A 20,647-nucleotide genomic window follows, 5' to 3' on the forward strand; every position below is an offset into this window, starting at 1 on the left:
GAGTGATTTCTATTCTATGTACACCCCTGGTTATATATAATATACATCCTGTAGTGGGACAGCAACATCTTCTACTACACGGCCTATAAGAACAGACTGAGCCTAATGGTAAACCAATCCTGAGAGGAGGACGGGTGTTCAGTGGATATAAATACGAGGGGCCACCAACACCAGCATCTATTTCAGCTGGATGGTGCATCTGAAGACACATTCAGCTGAAATGCAGTAAGACGCAGAGGGCCGCCATGTCCTTGCACTGCAATACACACTGCTGGCCAATCAGGGGTGGCATTAAAAGTCACTTGCGACGCTGCCTGTCGCCCACACACCGAAGTCAGGAGCCGGCTATAGAAAAAGATGCCACACAAGGAGGGAGCTAGAAAAGGTGAGTAGAAGCGTTTATTTGTTTTTATAATTGTTGTAGAAGAGAACACTATACCGTGCTGGGGATCACATATTACTGGAAGGGGACAGGAATGGTGGATTATACCAGGATGGTGAACATTATTACTGGAAGGGTCCCAGGACATTATACCAGGATGGGGGACACATATTACTGGAAGGGGCCAAGGATGGTGGATATTACACCAGGATAGGTGACATATATTACTGGAAGGGTCCCAGGATGGGGGACATTATACCAGGATGGGGGACACATATTACTGGAAGGGGCCAGGGATGGTGAATATTACACCAGGATAGGTGACATATATTACCGGAAGGGTCCCAGGATGGGGGACATTATACGAGGATGGGGGACACATATTACTGGAAGGGGCCAAGGATGGGGGACATTTTACCAGGATTGGTACATATATTACTTGAAGGGTCCCAGGATAGGTGATGTTATACCAGACAGAAGCACAGGTTGAAGAACATTATACCTGAAAAGGGAAACATTATATCAGGATGGGTAACATAGTACTAAAGGGGCCCAGGATGGGTCACGTACAGCTCTGGCAAAAATTAAGAGACCACCACATCAAAAGCCTGTCATGGGCAGCCCAATCTCCAGACCTGAACCCCATTGGAAACCTCTGAAATGTAATGAAGAGGATGATGGATAGTCACAAGCCATCAAAAAAAGAAGACCACCTTAAATTTTTGTGTCAGAAGCAGTCTGAACTAGTGGAAAGCATGCCAAGATGAATGTAAGGTGTGATTAGAAATCATGGTTATTCCACAAATTATTGATTCCTGAACTCTTCCCTTGTTAAAACATTAGTATTGTTGTTTCTAAATAATTATGAACTTGTTTTCTTTGCATTATTTGAGGTCTGAAAGCAGTGGGGTTTTTTATTTTGACTTTTTCTTTTTCAGAAAAAAAAAAATACAAAATTTATTGCTTGGAAATTCGGAGACATGTTGTCACAAGTTTATAGAATAAATGAACAATTTACATTTTACTCAAAAATATACCTATAAAGAGAAAAATCATACAAAATGAACATTTTGCAGTGGTCTCTTAAATTTTGCCAGAGCTGTATATTACTAGATGAGGAGATTATACCAGGATGGGTGACATATAAAACTGGAAGGAGTCCAGGATAGAGGACAGTTTACTTGGAAAATTAGCTAAATTATGTAGCAGTTTCTATGTACCCTACAATAGCAGTAAAAAAAATATATAATTTGTCCGACATGAAACAAAGCTTCATACAGCCACGTAAATGAGAAAAGAAAAAAAGATGGCTGGTCATTCCGGCTTTTCAGGTCTGATTTATCGGGTTAATGACAGTTTTACATCAGACATCCCCATTAGTGATCACAATAACCATCTCATCATGGATAACCTCAATGTCAGGAGAAATATTTGTATAAATCTACATATGCCATGTTACATCTTACAGTGAGGAAGAAGAACCAGATGAGGATGCTGCAGAGGTCATGTATGTAGAGAGATTTAATGACATAATTGTATGGACATTCTATATTACACGTTATAGAAATGTAATTATGGAGGGAGTGATATACACAGCACCTTGCTACTTTGTGTTCACATAAAATCCCAATAAAATATATTTAAGTTTGTGGGTGTAACGTAAAAAAATGTGGAAAAGTTCACAGAGTATGGATACTTACCGTATATACCACGGCCTCACTTATACCCGGCTGCAGAAATAGTAGGTTTTGGTGGTACAAGTCATGACACATATCAGTGGTGTAGCATGAGAGGAGCCCAGGTGCAGTTGTTCTGGGCACCAAAGTCTGTGGGAGCAAAAATTTCCCCCTTCCCCTCATCATGCACAAGTATTCTGAAGTCTCAGAGATTTTGCTGGAAATGTAAAAAGGAGTTTTTAGTTTGCCTGAAAAATGCTAAAGACAACAAGACAATCTCTTCCCGCCTTCTGGAGAAATAGTAGATTATACATAGTCGTGTGTTATACACGTGTCCCATCGTACTGACCGTACAAGTGCTGTGTATACTTGTGGTAAATGACGAGGCCTCGCCCCGCACCACCCCAGGATCCACATAGGAAATATGACCCTTACTGGAGATTTCATAAGGGAAAGTATCCGAAAGTATCTTCACTACCTAGACTGGACACTATAAAGTAAGTGTATAGAATGAGGGATGGAATATATTATGTCACATCAAAAATCCCCACTAGTGACCACAATAATCATCTGTCTGTGGATGAATCCATCGCCGCCACAAGAAATATCTCTGGATTTCTGTATGTGATGCTTTATATCTTTAATAGTGAGGAGGAAAAAGAGGAGGACAAAGAGGAGGAAGAAAAGGAGGACAGAGAGGAGGAAGATGAGGAGGACACAGAGGAGGAAGAACAGGAGGACAACCCACCAGACACTGACGAGATGAGTGTGTAAGTGGAGAATCATAATGAGATGATTATACACAGACACTATCGATGATACATTATAGAGAGGATATAAAGTATGGCGGCACATGTACCCGGCTGTAGATATAATATCTTCTGCCAGTTCTACCATGGAGCCACCGTCCTCTCTGTACTCCTCTGAGACATACACACATGGTCAAAATTGTTGGTACCCCTCGTTTAGTGACAGAAAAACCCACAATAGTCACAGAAATAACTTGAATCTGACAAAAGTAATAAAAAATAAAAAATCTATGACAATGAACAAATGAAAGTCCGACATTGCTTTTCAACCATGCTTCCACACAATTAAAAAAATAAAAAAATAAAACTCATGAAATAGGCCTGGACAGAAATGATGGTACGCTTAACTTAATATTTTGTTGCACAACCTTTTGAGCAATCACTGCAATCACACGATTCCTGTAACTGTCAATGAGACTTCTGCACCTCTCGACAGGCATTTTGACCCACTCCTCAGGAGCAAACTGCTCCAGTTGTCTTGTGTTGAAGGGTGCCTTTTCCAGACGGCATGTTTCAGCTCTTTCCAAAGATGCTCAAATTCAATGTTTTCCTCTTAGCCATTCTTGGATGTTTTTAGCTGTGTGTTTTGGGTCATTATCCTATTGCAAGACCCATGACCTGCGACTGAGACCAAGCTATCTGACACTGGGCAGCACATTTAGAGATACAGGATTATATCAGCAAATTGATGAGTGGGGACAAGACTGGTGACAAATTACCTTTAAATCCATGTATTTACAGGAGTGATGTGTCTTACGTCCTCTCTGTACTCCCCTGGGAAGTATATACCGGATATACTCGAGTATAAGCCGATATTTTCAGCCCATTTTTTTAAGGCTGAAAGTGCCCCTCTCGGCTTATACTTGAGTCATTGTCCCAGAGGGTGGGAGGGGGAGCGGCGGCTGTCACATCATACTCACCTGCTCCTGGCGCGGTCCCTGCATCTCCGGTGGTCTCCGGGCACCGGCAGCTCTTCCTGTGTTCAGCGGTCACATGGTACCGCTCATTAAAGTAATGAATATGGATGTGACTCCACTCCCATGGGGGTGGAGCGCATTTTCATTACTTTAATGAGCGGTACCAGTGACCGCTGAACACCGGAACAAGCTGCCGGCGGCAAGACCATCTGTCAGTGAGAAGCAGGGAGCGGCCGAGAGCAGGTGAGTATAACAGGGGAGGGTGAGCATTGTGATATTCACCTGTCCCCGTTCCATCGCCGGGTGCCGCTGTCTTACACTTCCTCTGACTGTGACGTTCAGGTCAGAGAGCACGATGATGTGTTTAGTGTGGGCGCCGCTCTCTGCCTGAACAATCACTGCAGAGAGCAGGAAGATGGAGCGGCGCCCGGCGGTGGATCGGGGACAGGTGAATATCGCAAGTGCCGGGGGCCTAAGTGACGAGAGGTGAGTATGCCATATTACTCTATGGAGCATCTTATGGGGCCATAATCAACCTTTATGCTGCATTATATGGGGCACGTGTTTCTATGGAACATCTTATGGGGTCATAATCAACCTTTATGCAGCAATTCTATGGGGCAAATGTTTCTATGGAGCATCTTATGGGGCCATAGTCAATCTTTATGCAGCATTGTATGGGGCAAATGTTTCTATGGAGCATGTTATGGGGCCATAATCAACCTTTGTACAGCATTATATGGGGCAAATGTTTCTATGGAGCATCTTATGGGGCCATTATTAACCTTTGTGCAGCGTTATATGGGACATATTTTAATATGGAGCATCTTAAGGGTCCCCATCATAAACTGGAGCATTATATGGGGCGTATTTTGTATGGAGCATCTTATGGGGTCCATCATGAACTGTACGGAGCATTATATGGGGCTCCTGATTCAATACGGATATTCAAAAACACAACCTACTGATGTCTCAATTAATTTTACTTTTATTGGTATCTATTTTTATTTTTGAAATTTACCAGTAGCTGCTGCATTTCCAAGCAATTTCCCACTGCGCTGATGTCAGCTGCCAGCCTCCGATTGGCTTGCAGCCTTTAACTATTGTCGTGCAGGCCCACGCTGGTCTTGGATGCAGGTTCAGTTACTGCACTGGCAGGAGCCTGCCGCTGGGGCCTGATGAGCAGAAGAGGGGTGGCCCGATGCGAGCCCCCTCTGTTCATCGGGCCCCATACGCCAGTCAGGGCAATAATGCCCTGATTGCGGCCCTGCCTACTTATGATTGGTCAACCTCATGTAGGGGAAGAAGGGAGTGACCCCAGAGACAAATTTGGCATTTTTGAGCCACTCACTCTATATATTACATGTGCCCGATGTTATAAATCCACTGTATAGTATTTTATGTGCCTCGCATTATAGATCTTCCACTGGTTTATTAAAGATACTGCATAAACCAGTGCAGTGTTAGCAAAACAAAGACGGCGTTTCTGTCCTAACAAGAAAACCAAAATATAACGTATGGAACAGTCCATGTCCATGAAAACAGCAGTGGAGCTTGCATCTCCAGGACCACCCAACACTGAATGAGCCAGAAGGCTGAGTATTTATCCTCTGAATCCCACCCACTCTACAGATATTCACTCAACCTAGCTCTAAACATGACCAATTAACCCCTCTCAGCACTTAGTGTGCTGGATCGTTTTCCTAGGTTCATATCCTTGAAGTTATTAACCGCAACGATACAAATCTCCCCTCCAGTACTTTGCCAGTGACTTTGTCAAAATATATAGAGAGTATTATATGTGCCTGGCATTATAGATCCACTCTATATATTACACTAGATGGTGGCCCGATTCTAACGCATCGGGTATTCTAGAATATGTATGTAGTTTATTTATGAAGTTTTCAGAATAATGCAATTCATACAGAGGATTTGGCCGGCCGGCCGCGACCAATTAGCGAAGCGTGGTTCAAAATACGCGCCAATTCGCAGGCGGACTGCGACTGTCGCTGATTGTTTGCGGCCGGGCGTGACCAATCAGTGAAGCCAGGGCCGGCTCCAGGTTTTTGAAGGCCCCGGGCTAAAGAGTCCCAGTGGGCCCCCCTCTTGAACACATACCATGATTCATGATGCACAGATAAAGCAGAGAAAAATAGCACAGCCAAGTAGCGTATAACACAGCCCACGTAGTAAAGAGCACAGACACGTAGTATATAGCACAGATACGTAGTATATTGCCCAACCACGTAGTATATAGCACAGCCACGTACTATATTGCCCAGACACGTAGTATATAGCACAGCCACATAGTATATTGCCCAGCCACGTAGTATATAGCACAGACACGTAGTATATTGCACAGACACGTAGTATATTGCACAGACACGTAGTATATAGCACAGACACGTAGTATATTGCCCAGCCACGTAGTATATTGCCCAGCCACGTAGTATATTGCTCAGCCACGTAGTATATTGCCCAGCCACGTAGTATATAGCACAGACACATAGTATATTGCACAGACACGTAGTATATAGCACAGACACGTAGTATATTGCCCAGCCACGTAGTATGCAGCCCAGCCACGTAGTATATTGCCTGCTACGTCATCATCTCGTGAGACCGCAATGCATGGACCCGAGCGTCGCGAGGAGCGGGAAAGGCCTGTGCTGTATCCGGGGGCCGACAGAAGGTGAGTATATAACAAATTTTTATTTTTTTTATTATTTTTAACATTAGATCTTTTTACTATTGATGCTGCATAGGCAGCATCAATAGTAAAAAGTTGGTCACACAGGGTTAATAGCAGCGTTAACGGAGTGCATTACACCGTGGTGTAATGCAGCCATTAACCCTGTGTGAGCGCTGATTGGAGGGGGGTATGGACGGGGCACTGACTGCAGGGGAGTAGGGAGCGGCCATTTCGCCGCCGGACTGTGCCCGTCGCTGATTGGTTGTGGCCGTTTTGCCGCGACCAATCAGCGACCTTGGATTTCCGTCACAGACACACAGACAGACAGAAATAAAGAAGGAAGTGACCCTTAGACAATTATATAGTAGATGTGCCTGGCATTATAGTTCCACTTTATAATATTATATATAATTAATACATCGTGTATAGATTTCTATAGGTGAATAAGACAGACAAGAAAACTATATAATATTATATCGCTATTAATATTATACCAGTAGTATAAATAATATAATGTCACATAAATGTCTCCTCTGTTTCTTCAACAGATTCAGGCGTAATGTCATGAATGCCGTGCCAGCATTCAGGTATTTATCTAGAATCTCCCATATTCCTCTGTTCTTCCGATAGGAGTCTTTGAGTCTTGTATATAAAGAGCAGCAGGAATAATCCTGGTGATACTACTTATAGATGATATAAAGTTGTGGCCAAAAGTTTTGAGACTGACACAAATTTTGGTTTCACACAGTTTGCTGCTTCAGAGTTTAAGATCTTTTAGTCGGATGTTTCTATCATTACTGAAGTACAATTATCAGCATTTCACATGTTTTTAATCTTTTCTTAACAAATACATCAAGTTTTTTAGTTAAAAAATAGTTGTCATTCCACAGCATTTGGCCCAGAAACTGATATCCAGCCACAAGGGTTAAGGGCAGACTTGAAAAATAAGGGTCAACACTATAAATATTAAGTCTTCTGCCTAAAATATTTAAAAACACCGAAGAAGAAAACTTTGTGAGAACCAAAATTTGTGTCAGTCTCAAAACTTTTATCACAAACTCAATTACAGAAATTTGTGAATCAATCATTGTAACTGGAGCTTTATTTTATAGACAAGACAGATTTCCAACCTGGGTCTCCAAGCTGCCAGATCTGGACACCATAATGTAAGTGTAAAAAATTAAAAAGTGGATGATGGATAGTCACAAGCCATCAAACAAAGAAGAACTTCTTAAATTTTTGTGCCAGAAGCAGTGTGAAAGACTGGTGGAAAGCATGCCAAGACGCATGTAAGCTGTGATTAAAAATCATGGTTATTCCACAAAATATTGATTCCTGAACTCTTCCCGAGTTAAAACATTAGTATTGTTTCCAGGGCCGGACAGGGACTAAAATTCAGCCCTGGCATTTGAAGTTACACAGGCCCACTTGTCACATGGTGACTGTATAATACCTTTGTACACTCAGAAGTGAGGGGAGCGTAACACGAATATGTAACATATAATCACAGCTGTATCCAGCATTACAGCTCAGTCCCATTTATTGCTTTTAGTTGCAGTACCAAGAAAAGCCGCTACTTAACCTACATAACTGGATCTCGTAGATAATGAAGGGATGAGACGACCAAAGGCTATGGAACCTCAATCTGATGCTCCATAAACTTTGCCTACAGCCACTTTTTGTTCCGCTGCGCAGCACGAGACCCGGTGACTCTGAAGAGCGGTGACATCAGTAACGTGACTGTGAAGAGCGGTACTGTTCCTACCGTCACCACTCTTCATAGTCGCTGGGTCTCGCCAGGTCTGGGCTAGTAGTGGGGGGCTGATAGACACCTCTCCATTACTTACACCAGGGATTGATGGCAGCTGACATAAACCCTAAAAATCATTACACATACCATAATTAAATGCTTTGGCGGCTGGGAAAAACAGTAGAGTTAGCGCTATTCCCAGGCGCCGGGTGCTAACTACAACTGTTATCATCCTTGCCTGGGCTCCCTGCGAAGCATTTCTGTTGTATTTACAAGCGCTGATCTCAGGCCACTAAACGAGTGTGATGGACAATACTGAAGTCGTTCGCTTGTTTCCCGGCCTCTTTACACCAACTGAGAAAGAATGAAGGGAACAGAACAAACACAATTAGATCAATCTGTCCCCATACAGCATCATGTTATCAGCAGCACAACTACAGTTTACACCAGCGATGTGCTGCTGAGAACAAGGATTTCAGTTCCCACATAAACAATCCAATCACTCAATGAATAGGCAGCATTTATTATAATGTGCACCTCAGTCCTCCATATAGTATAATACAGTCCTCAGTCCTCCATATAGTATAATACAGTCCTCCATATAGTATAATACACTTCTCAGTCCTCCATATAGTAGAATACACTCCTCAGTCCTCCATATATTAGAATACACTCCTCAGTCCTCCATATAGAATACACTCCTCAGTCCTCCATATATTAAAATACACTGCTCAGTCCTCCATATAGTATAATACACTCCTTAGTCCTCCATCTAGTATAATACACTAATCCATATAGTATAATACACTCCTCAGTCCTTCATATAGTATAATACACTCCTCAGTCCTCCATATAGTATAATACACTCCTCAGTCCTCCATATACTATAATGTACTGCCACAGTCCTCCATATAGTATAATACACTCCTCAGTCCTCCAAATAGTATAATACATTCCTTATAGTGCTCCATATAGTATAAAGCCCCGGCATTGTCATCCGTGTAGAACAAGTCACTTCCCATAGTATAATGCACCCCACAGTTCTTCATATAGTATAATGTATTCCCCATAGTCCTCGATACAGTATAACGCAACCAACATATAGTACAATGATGCCACCCCAGAGTATAATGCAGCCACCCCACAGAATATATTGTAGCCTCCTGAGTATAATGGAACCCCCTAGAGAATATAATGCAGCCCCATCATATAGTATAATGCAGCCCCTGCATATATAATATATGGTAGCCCCCTCATAGAGCATAATGCAGCCCCCATAGAATATAATGTAACCTCTCCATAGAATACAATGCAGCCCTCCTCATATAGTATAATGCAACTCCCCATAGAATATAATGTAGCCTCCTCATAGTGTATGATGCAATCACCCCTCATGGAATATAATGCAGCCCCCCACAGAATATAATGTAGCCCCCAGAGAATGTAATACAGTCCTCAAAGAATGTAATACAGCCCTCCCCATAGAATGTAATACAGCCCCCCATAGAATGTAAGACAGCCCTCCATAGAATGTAAGACAGCACAACCCCATAGAATGTAAGACAGCACAGCCCCCATAGAATGTAATACAGCCCTTCCCCATAAAATGTAATGCAGCCAGCCACCAGAGAATGTAATGCAGCCAGCCCAATAGAATGTAATGCAGCCAGCCCCCATAGAATGAAATGCAGCCAGCACCTATAGAATGTAATGCAGCACAGCCCCCATAGAATGTAATGTAGCACAGCCCCCATGGAATGTAATACAGCACAGCCCTCATAGAATGTCATAAAGCCAGACCCCATAGAATGTAATGCAGCCAGCCCCCATAGAATGTAATGCAGCCAGCCCCCACAGAATGTAATGCAGAAGGCCCCCATAGAATGTAATACAGCACAGCCCGCATAGAATGTAATACAGCACAGATTTTGCTGGTATTGTAAAAAGGGGTTTTTAGTTTGCCTGAAAAATGCTAAAGACAACGAGACAACCTCTTCCCGCCTTCTGGAGAAATAGTAGATGATACATAGTCGTGTCTTATACACGTGTCCCATCGTACTGACCGTACAAGTGCTGTGTATACTTGTGTTAAATGACGAGGCCTCGCCCCACACCACCCCAGGATCCACATAGGAAATATGACCCTTACTGGAGATTTCATAACAAGGGAAAGTATCCGAAAGTATCTTCACCACCTAGACTGGACACTATAATGTAAGTGTATAGAATGAGCTACGCAATATATTATGTCACATCAAAAATCCCCACTAGTTACCACAATAATCATCTGTCTGTGGATGAATCCATCGCCACAAGAAATATCTTTGGATTTCTGTATGTGATATATCTTTATATCTTTAATAGTGAGGAGGAAGAAGAGGAGGACACAGAGGAGGAAAAACAGGAGGACACAGAGGAGGAAGAACAGGAGGACAAAGAGGAAGAACAGGAGGACAGAGAGGAGGAAGATCAGGAGGACAACCCACCAGACACTGACGAGATGAGTGTGTAAGTGGAGAGATATAATGAGATGATTATACACAGACACTATCGATGATACATTATAGAGAGGATATAAAGTATGGCGGCACATGTACCCGGCTGTAGATATAATATCTTCCGCCAGTTCTACCATGGAGCCACCGTCCTCTCTGTACTCCTCTGAGACATACACACTTGGTCAAAATTGTTGGTACCCCTCGTTTAGTGACAGAAAAACCCACAATAGTCACAGAAATAACTTGAATCTGACAAAAGGAATAAAAATAAAAAATCTATGACAATGAACAAATGAAAGTCAGACATTGCTTTTCAACCATGCTTCCACAGAATTTAAAAAAAAAATTAAAAAATCATGAAATAGGCCTGGACAGAAATGATGGTACCCTTCACTTAATATTTTGTTACACAACCTTTTGAGGCAATCACTGCAATCAAACGATTCCTGTCAATGAGACTTCGGCACCTCTCGACAGGTATTTTGACCCACTCCTGAAGAGCAAACTGCTCCAGTTGTCTTGTGTTGAAGGGTGCATTTTTCAGACGGCATGTATCAGCTCTTTCCAAAGATGCTCAAATCCAATGTTTTCCTCTTAGCCATTCTTGGATGTTTTTAGCTGTGTGTTTTGGGTCATTTTCCCGTTGCAAGACCCATGACCTGCGACCGAGACCAAGCTATCTGACACTGGGCAGCACATTTAGAGATACAGGATTATATCAGCAAATTGATGAGTGGGGACAAGACTGGTGATAAATTCCCTTTAAATCCATGTATTTACATGAGTGATGTGTCTTACGTCCTCTCTCTTTACTCCCTTGGGAAGTATATACCGTATATACTCGAGTATAAGCCGATATTTTCAGTCCATTTCTTTAGGCTGAAAGTGCCCCTCTCGGCTTATACTTGAGTCATTGTCCTAGAGGGTGGGAGGGAGAGCGGCAGCTGTCACATCACACTCACCTGCTCCTGGCGCGGTCCCTGCATCTCCGGTGGTCTCCAGGCACCGGCAGCTCTTCCTGTGTTTAGCTGTCACGTGGTACCGCTCATTAAAGTAATGAATATGGATGTGACTCCACTCCCATGGGGGTGGAGCGCATATTCTTTACTTTAATGAGCGGCACCAGTGACCGCTGAACACTGGGACAAGCTGCCGGCGCAAAGACCATCTGTCAGTGAGATGCAGGGAGCGGCCGAGAGCAGGTGAGTATAACAGGGGAGGGTGAGCATTGTGATATTCATCTGTCCCCGTTCCACCGCCGGGTGCCGCTCTGTTTTCCGAATAATCTGACTGTGACGTTCAGATCAGAGGGTGCGAGGACGTATTAAGCGTGCGCGCTGTCCTCTGTCTGAACAGTCACTGCAGAGAGCCGGAAAACGGAGCATTACCCGGCGGTGGATCGGGGACAGGTGTATATCGCAAGTGCAGGGGGCCTGAGCGACAGCAACAGCATATGGGGCATATTTCTCTATGGAGCATCTTATGGGGCCAGAATTAACCTTTGTGCAGCATTATATTGGGCATATTTTAATATATAAATCCACTGTATAGTTTTTTTTGTGCCTGGCATAATAGATCCACCCTTTATACTACATGTGCCAGGTGTTATAGTTCCACTGAATAGAATTATACAGTATGTGCCTGGCATTATATATATACTCTATATATTGTGGTACATCAGCTCACTTTGCTGCACACAGAGGTAGACACAGGAACGCTGTCTCTTTAAATCTTCCACTGGTTTATTAAAGATACTGCATAAACCAGTGCAGTGTTAGCAAAACAAAGACGACGTTTCTGTCCTAACGAGAAAACCAAAACATAACGTATGGCACAGTCCATGTTGCTGCGGGGATCCGCGCCTGCTCAGGAACAGACAGCAAAAGTTCAGCTTTCCAGAGCATGAAAACACAGCAGTGGAGCTTGTATCTCCAGGACCACCCAACACTGAATGTGCCAGAAGGCTGAGTATTTATCCTCTGAACCCCACCCACTCTAGAGCTAGGTTGAGTGAATATCTGTAAACATGGCCAATTCACCCCTCTCAGCACTTAGTGTGCTGGAGCGTTTTCCTCCCCTCCAGTACTTTGCCAGTGACTTTGTCAAAATATATAGAGAGTATTATATGTGTCTGGTATTATAGATCCACTCTATATATTACATGTGCCTGACATTATAGATGCACTCTATATATTACATGTGCCTGGCATTATAGTTCCACTTTATAATATTATATATACCGTATATACTCGAGTATAAGCCGAGATTTTCAGCCCAAATTGTTGGGCTGAAAGTGCCCCTCTCGGCTTATACTCGAGTCACGGTCGGCGGGTGAGGGGAAGAGGGCACTGAGGCATACTTACCTGCTTCCGGGGCTCCTGGCGCTCCCCCTGCCCGTCCCACGGTCTCCAGGTGCCGCAGCTCTTCCCCTGTTCAGCGGTCACGTGGGACCGCTCATTAGAGAAATGAATATGGACTCCACTCCCATAGGGGAGGAGCCGCCTATTCATTTCTCTAATCAGCGGTAACGGTGACCGCAGATAGAGTAAGAGGCTGCGGCACCCGGAGACCAGCTGTCCGGGGGAAGGAGCGGGACGCCGGGAGCAGGTAAGTATGTCATATTCACCTGTCCGCGTTCCACACGCCGGGCGCCGCTCTGTCTTCCCGGCGTCTCTCTCTCCGCACTGACTGTGCAGGTCAGAGGGCGCGATGACGCATATAGTGTGCGCGCCGCCCTCTGCCTGATCAGTCAGTGCAGAGAGACGCCGAGACGGGACGCTGAGGAGCTGCAAGCAAGAGAGGTGAGTATGTCTTTTATTATTTTTATTGCAGCAGCACAGCTTTCTATGGCACATCTATGGGGCAATAATGAACGGTGCAGAGCACTATATAGCACAGCTATGGGGCAATTATGAACGGTGCAGAGCACTATATGGCACAGCTATGGGGCAATAATGAACGGTATGGAGCATCTATTTTTATTTTTGAAATTCACCGGTAGCTGCTGCATTTTCCACCCTAGGCTTATACTCGAGTCAATAAGTTTTCCCAGTTTTTTGTGGCAAAATTAGGGGGGTCGGCTTATACTCGGGTCGGCTTATACTCGAGTATATACGGTAATTAATATATTGTGTATAGATTTCTATATGTGTATAAGACAGACAAGAAAACTATATAATATTATATTGCAATTAATAATAATCCAGTAGTATAAATAATATAATGTCACATAAATGTCTCCTCTGTTTCTTCAACAGATTCAGGCGTAATGTCATCAACGCCGTCCCAGCATTCAGGTATTTATCTAGAATCTCCCATATTCTTCTGTTCTTACAATACGAGTCTTGTATATAAAGAGCAGCAGGAATAATCCTGGTGATACTTCTTATGATTGATATAAAGTTGTGGCCAAAAGTTTTGAGACTGACACAAATTTTGGTTTCACGCAGTTTGGTGCTTCAGAGTTTAAGATCTTTTAGTCGGATGTTTCTATCATTACTGAAGTACAATTATCAGCATTTCACATGTTTTTAAACTTTTATTAACAAATACATCAAGTTTTTTAGTTAAAAAATGGTTGTCATTCCACAGCATTTGGTCCAGAAACTGATATCCAGCTGCAAGGGTTAAGGGCAGTCTTGAAAAATAAGGGTCAACACTATAAATATTAAGTCTTCTGACTAAAATATTTAAAAACACCGAAGAAGAAAACTTTGTGAGAACCAAAATTTGTGTCAGTCTCAAAACTTTTATCACAAACTCAATTACAGAAATTTGTGAATCAATCATTGTAACTGGAGCTTTATTTTATAGACAAGACAGATTTCCAACCTGGGTCTCCAAGCTGCCAGATCTGGACACCATAATGTAAGTGTAAAAAATTAAAAAGTGGATGATGGATAGTCACAAGCCATCAAACAAAGAAAAACTTCTTAAATTTTTGTGCCAGAACTTGAAGCAGTGTGAAAGACTGGTGGAAAGCATGCCAAGACGCATGTAAGCTGTGATTAAAAATCATGGTTATTCCACAAAATATTGATTCCTGAACTCTTCCCGAGTTAAAACATTAGTATTGTTTCCAGGGCCGGACAGGGACTAAAATTCAGCCCTGGCATTTGAAGTTACACAGGCCCACTTGTCACATGGTGACTGTATAATACCTTTGTACACTTGTAGGTTACAAGAAGTGAGGGGAGTGTAGCACGACTATATAACATATCACAGATGTATCCAGCATTACAGCTCAGTCCTGTTTATTGCTTTTAGTTGCAGTACCAAGAAAAGCCGCTACTTTACCTACATAACTGGATCTCGTAGATAATGAAGGGATTGAGACGACCAAAGGCTATGGAACCTCATTCTGATGCTCCATAAACTTTGCCTACAGCCACTTTTTGTTCCGCTGCGCAGCATGAGACCCGGTGACTCTGAAGAGCGGTGACATCAGTAACGTCATCGCTCTTCAGATATTCCGGGTCTTGCGCTGAGCTCAGCGGCTGAAGAGCGGTACTGTTACTGCCGTCACTGCTCTTCATAGTCACTGGATCTTGCCAGGTCTGGGCTAGTAGTGGGGGGGCTGATAGACACCTCTCCATTACTTACACCAGGGATTGATGGCAGCTGACATTACGCAGCTGACATCAAGTCTAAAAAACATTCAGATCTCTCCTTGGATTTCTCTGATGGCCTGTCCATTTCAGCATAAGATAAGTTCTTGCTAGTTCTTTGGTTGTTCCTTTGCTTTGGACTTTTCTGCTCAGTTTAAATAATGTTTCTTTTTGTCCAGCTTGTCATTATGAAATATTCAGGCTAGCTGGAAGCTCTGGGGAAGCAGATTTGCCCCTCCACACCGTGAGTCGGTGTGGAGCTCATTTTTGTAAACTCTGCATGGATTTTTAGTTTTTAATACTGACCGCACAGTATCCTTTTCTATTTCTGTCTATCTAGATAGTATTGGCCTCCTTTGCTAAAATCTGTTTTCATTTTTGTGTGTGTCATTTCCCTCTCCACTCACAGTCAATATTTGTGGGGGGCTATCTTTCCTTTTGGGAATTTCTCTGAGACAAGATAGTTTTCTGTTTCCATCTTTAGGGGTAGTTAGTTCTTAGGCTGTGACGAGTTGTCTAGGGAGAGTCAGGAACACTCCACGACTATTTCTAGTGTTGGTGTTAGGAGTAGGAACTGCGGTCAGTAAAGCTACCATCTCCTCAGAGCTTGTCCCATGATTCATTTTACCCACCAGGTCATATCAGTGCTGCTCCGTAACCACCATGTCATAACACACAACTACAGTTTACACCAGCGATGTGCTGATGAGAACAAGGATTTCAGTTCCTACATAAACAATCCAATCACTCGATGAATAGGCAGCATTTTGCTTGTTTAGTATAATGCACCCAATAGTCCTCCATATATTATATAGTGCACCTCAGTCCTCCATATAGTATAATACAGTCCTCAGTCCTCCATATAGTATAATACACTCCTCAGTCCTCCATATAGTAGAATACACTCCTCAGTCCTCCCTATAATAGAATACACTCCTCAGTCCTCCATATAGTATAATACACTCCTCAGTCCTCCATATAGTAGAATACACTCCTCAGTCCTCCATATAGTAGAATACACTCCTCAGTCCTCCATATATTAAAATACACTGCTCAGTCCTCCATATAGTATAATACACTCCTCAGTCCTCCATATAGTATAATACACTCCTCAGTCCTCCACATAGTATAATACACTCATCCATATAGTATAATACACTCCACAGTCCTTCATATAGTATAATTCACTCCTCAATCCCCCATATAGTATAATACACTCCTCATAGACCTCCATATATTAAAATACACTGAAACTCCTCCATATAGTATAATACACTCCTCAGTCCTCCATATAGTATAATGTACTGCCACAGTCCTCCATGTTATGGTTTACAATGGCAAGGAAACATCAGAAGCATAGAATAAACGGACAAGCTCTCGGGTGATGGAAACTAGAGCTGACCGCGATGCTAAACCTACACACCACACTAGAAGTAGCCAGGGGGCATTCCTGCGTTGTCTCTAGATGCCGCGCGCCAGCCGGAGAACTAACTACCCCTGGTAGAAGAAAACACAGTCCTGGCTTGCCTCCAGAGAATGTCCCCACAGGAGATAGCAGCCCCCCACATATAATAACGGTGAGAGCAGATGAAAAGACACACGCAGTATGAAAGCAGATTTAGCACAGAGAGGCCCGCTAACTAAATAGCAGAAAGATACAACAGAGGACTTCGCGGTCAGCTGCAAAACCCTTCAAAACACCATCCTGAAATTACCTTAACTCATGTGACAACTCATGCCACTGGAGTGGTAATTTCAGCCCAACAAGAGCTTCCAGCTGCAGAGATTCATATAAGTGCAAACTGGACAAAACATACAAAAATAGACTTAAGGACTAAAGTGTCCAACTTAGCTGAGCAGAAAACTGGGAGCAGGAACATGCAACAGAATCACTCTGGATACATTGATGGCCAGCATAAGAATGACTGAGGAGCAAGGTTAAATAGGATACTCCCACATCCTGATAGGAACAGGTGAACTGAAGGCAAAGCTTACAGGACACCAGTACCACAAGAGACCACCGGGGGAGCCCACGAACCGAATCACAACAGTACCCCCCCCCTTAAGGAGGGGGCACCGAACCCTCACAAGAACCACCAGGGCGATCTGGATGAGCCCTATGAAAGGCACGGACCAAATCAGAAGCATGAACATCAGAAGCTGTAACCCAAGAATTATCCTCTTGACCGTAGCCCTTCCATTTCACCAGATATTGAAGTCTCCGTCTGGAAACACGGGAGTCCAAGATTTTCTCCACCACGTACTCCAATTCACCCTCAACCAGCACAGGAGCAGGAGGCTCAACAGAAGGCACAAGTGGTACCTCATACCTCCGCAATAATGACCGATGGAAGACATTATGGATAGCAAAGGATGCAGGGAGGTCCAAACGAAAAGACACAGGGTTAAGAATTTCCAAAATCTTATAAGGACCGATGAACCGAGGCTTAAACTTAGGAGAAGAGACCCTCATAGGGACAAAACGGGAGGACAACCACACCAAGTCCCCAACACGAAGACGAGGACCAACACGACGATGGCGATTAGCAAAACGTTGAGTCTTCTCCTGGGACAACTCCAAATTGTCCACCACCTGCCCCCAAATACGATGCAACCTATCCACCATGGTATCCACTCCAGGACAATCCGAAGACTCCACCTGACCAGATGAAAAACGAGGATGGAACCCTGAATTGCAAAAGAAAGGGGAGACCAAAGTGGCAGAACTGGCCCGATTATTAAGGGCAAACTCAGCCAACGGCAAAAAGGAGACCCAGTCATCCTGATCAGCAGACACGAAACACCTCAAATAAGTCTCCAAGGTCTGATTAGTACAATCCGTCTGGCCATTTGTCTGGGGATGAAATGCAGACGAAAAAGACAAATCAATGCCCATCCTGGCACAAAACGCCCGCCAAAATCTGGACACAAACTGGGATCCCCTGTCGGAAACGATATTCTCCGGAATACCATGCAGCCAAACCACATTCTGAAAAAACAGGGGCACCAACTCAGATGAGGAAGGCAGCTTGGGCAAGGGCACCAAATGAACCATCTTAGAAAAGCGGTCACACACCACCCAAATGACGGACATCTTCTGAGAAACAGGGAGATCAGAAATAAAATCCATAGAGATGTGTGTCCAAGGCCTCTTAGGAACAGGCAAGGGCAACAACAACCCACTAGCCCGAGAACAGCAAGGCTTGGCCCGAGCACAAACATCGCAAGACTGCACAAAAGTACGCACGTCCCGAGACAGGGAAGGCCACCAGAAGGACCTAGCCACCAAATCTCTGGTACCAAAAATTCCCGGATGACCTGCCAACGCAGAAGAATGAACCTCCGAGATGACTCTATTGGTCCACTCATCCGGCACAAACAATCTACCAGGCGGACAACGATCAGGCCGATCCGCCTGAAACTCTCTAAAGCACGTCGCAGGTCTGGGAAGACAGCAGACAATATCACCCCATCCTTATGTATACCCGTAGGTTTAGAATCACCAGGGGAATCAGGTTCAAAACTCCTAGAAAGGGCATCCGCCTTCACATTCTTAGTACCTGGCAGATACGAAACCACAAAATTAAACCGGGAGAAAAACAACGACCAGCGCGCCTGTCTAGGATTCAGACGTCTGGCCGACTCAAGATAAATCAAATTTTTGTGATCAGTCAAGACCACCACCTGATGTTTAGCACCCTCAAGCCAATGACGCCACTCCTCGAATGCCCACTTCATCGCCAAAAGCTCCCGATTACCGACGTCATAATTTCGCTCAGCGGGCGAAAATTTTCGAGAAAAGAACGCACAAGGTCTCATCACTGAACAATCTGAACTTTTCTGCGACAAAACCGCCCCCGCTCCGATCTCGGAAGCATCAACTTCCACCTGAAAAGGAAGAGAAACATCAGGCTGGCACAACACCGGAGCAGAAGAAAAACGGCGCTTAAGCTCCCGAAAGGCCTCCACAGCAGCAGGAGACCAATCTGCAACATCAGCACCCTTTTTAGTCAAATCAGTCAAAGGCCTGACAACGCTAGAAAAACCAGTTATGAATCGACGATAAAAGTTAGCAAAGCCCAAAAATTTCTGAAGGCCCTTAAGAGAAGTCGGTTGCGTCCAGTCACAAATAGCCCGAACCTTCACAGGATCCATCTCAATAGAAGAGGGGGAAAAAATGTACCCCAAAAAAGAAATCTTCTGAACCCCAAAAACACACTTTGAACCTTTAACAAACAGAGAATTGGTCCGCAAAACCTGAAAAACCCTCCTAACTTGTTGAACATGAGATTCCCAGTCATCCGAAAAAATCAAGATATCGTCCAAATACACAATCATAAATTTATCCAGATATTCACGGAAAATATTGTGCATAAAAGACTGAAAGACCGAAGGGGCATTTGACAGACCAAAAGGCATCACCAAATACTCAAAATGGCCCTCGGGCGTATTAAATGCGGTTTTCCACTCATCCCCCTGCTTAATTCGCACCAAATTATACGCACCGCGAAGATCAATCTTAGAGAACCACTTCGCCCCCTCAATGTGAGCAAATAAATCTGTCAGCAATGGCAAAGGATATTGATACTTGACTGTGATCTTATTCAAGAGTCTATAATCAATACAAGGTCTCAAAGAACCATCGCTTTTAGCTACGAAAAAGAACCCCGCTCCAAGAGGAGACGAAGAAGGACGAATATGTCCCTTTTCCAAGGACTCCCTAATATACTCTCGCATGGCAGCATGTTCAGGTACAGACAGATTGAATAGACGACCCTTAGGAAATTTACTGCCAGGGATCAAATCTATGGCGCAATCGCAATCTCTGTGAGGAGGAAGAGAATTAAGAGTAGATTCCTCAAAAACCTCACGATAATCAGACAAAAACACAGGAATTTCAGAGGGAATAGATGAAGCAATGGAGACCAAAGGTGTGTCCCCATGATTTCCCTGACATCCCCAGCTTAGTACAGACATTGTTTTCCAGTCAAGGACTGGGTTATGAGTTTGCAACCATGGCAATCCCAGCACCAACACATCATGTAGATTATACAGTACAAGGAAGCGAATCACCTCTTGATGGTCTGGAGTCATACGCATAGTCACTTGTGTCCAGTATTGTGGTTTATTACTAGCCAATGGTGTAGAATCAATACCCTTTAAAGGTATAGGAACTTCCAGAGGCTCTAGATCAAACCCACAGCGCCTGGCAAAGGACCAATCCATAAGACTCAAAGCGGCGCCAGAATCCACATACGCATCCGCAACAATTGAAGATAACGAACAAATTAGAGTTACAGACAAAATAAACTTGGA

At 43.7% G+C, this 20,647-nt stretch overlaps 2 protein-coding genes across 3 annotated transcripts in view; one reads left to right on the top strand and one right to left on the bottom strand.

Moving 5' to 3' along the window:
• Positions 1 to 20,647, bottom strand: part of TM4SF18 (transmembrane 4 L six family member 18) — a 182,002-nt gene that overhangs the window by 79,787 nt on the left and 81,568 nt on the right. The gene's annotated exons all lie outside the window — the stretch shown is intronic.
• Positions 1 to 20,647, top strand: part of LOC143808315 (uncharacterized) — an 87,237-nt gene that overhangs the window by 28,725 nt on the left and 37,865 nt on the right. Inside the window, exons 5-10 of the mRNA XM_077290838.1 lie at positions 2,706 to 2,828; positions 7,025 to 7,063; positions 7,589 to 7,642; positions 10,591 to 10,734; positions 13,982 to 14,020; positions 14,538 to 14,591. Of these exons, the coding sequence (XP_077146953.1) occupies positions 2,706 to 2,828; positions 7,025 to 7,063; positions 7,589 to 7,642; positions 10,591 to 10,734; positions 13,982 to 14,020; positions 14,538 to 14,591 (453 nt within the window). The remainder of the gene's footprint in view (positions 1 to 2,705; positions 2,829 to 7,024; positions 7,064 to 7,588; positions 7,643 to 10,590; positions 10,735 to 13,981; positions 14,021 to 14,537; positions 14,592 to 20,647) is intronic.

This window comes from Ranitomeya variabilis, chromosome 2 (genome assembly GCF_051348905.1).
Source record: "Ranitomeya variabilis isolate aRanVar5 chromosome 2, aRanVar5.hap1, whole genome shotgun sequence".
NCBI classification, from domain to species: domain Eukaryota; kingdom Metazoa; phylum Chordata; class Amphibia; order Anura; family Dendrobatidae; genus Ranitomeya; species Ranitomeya variabilis.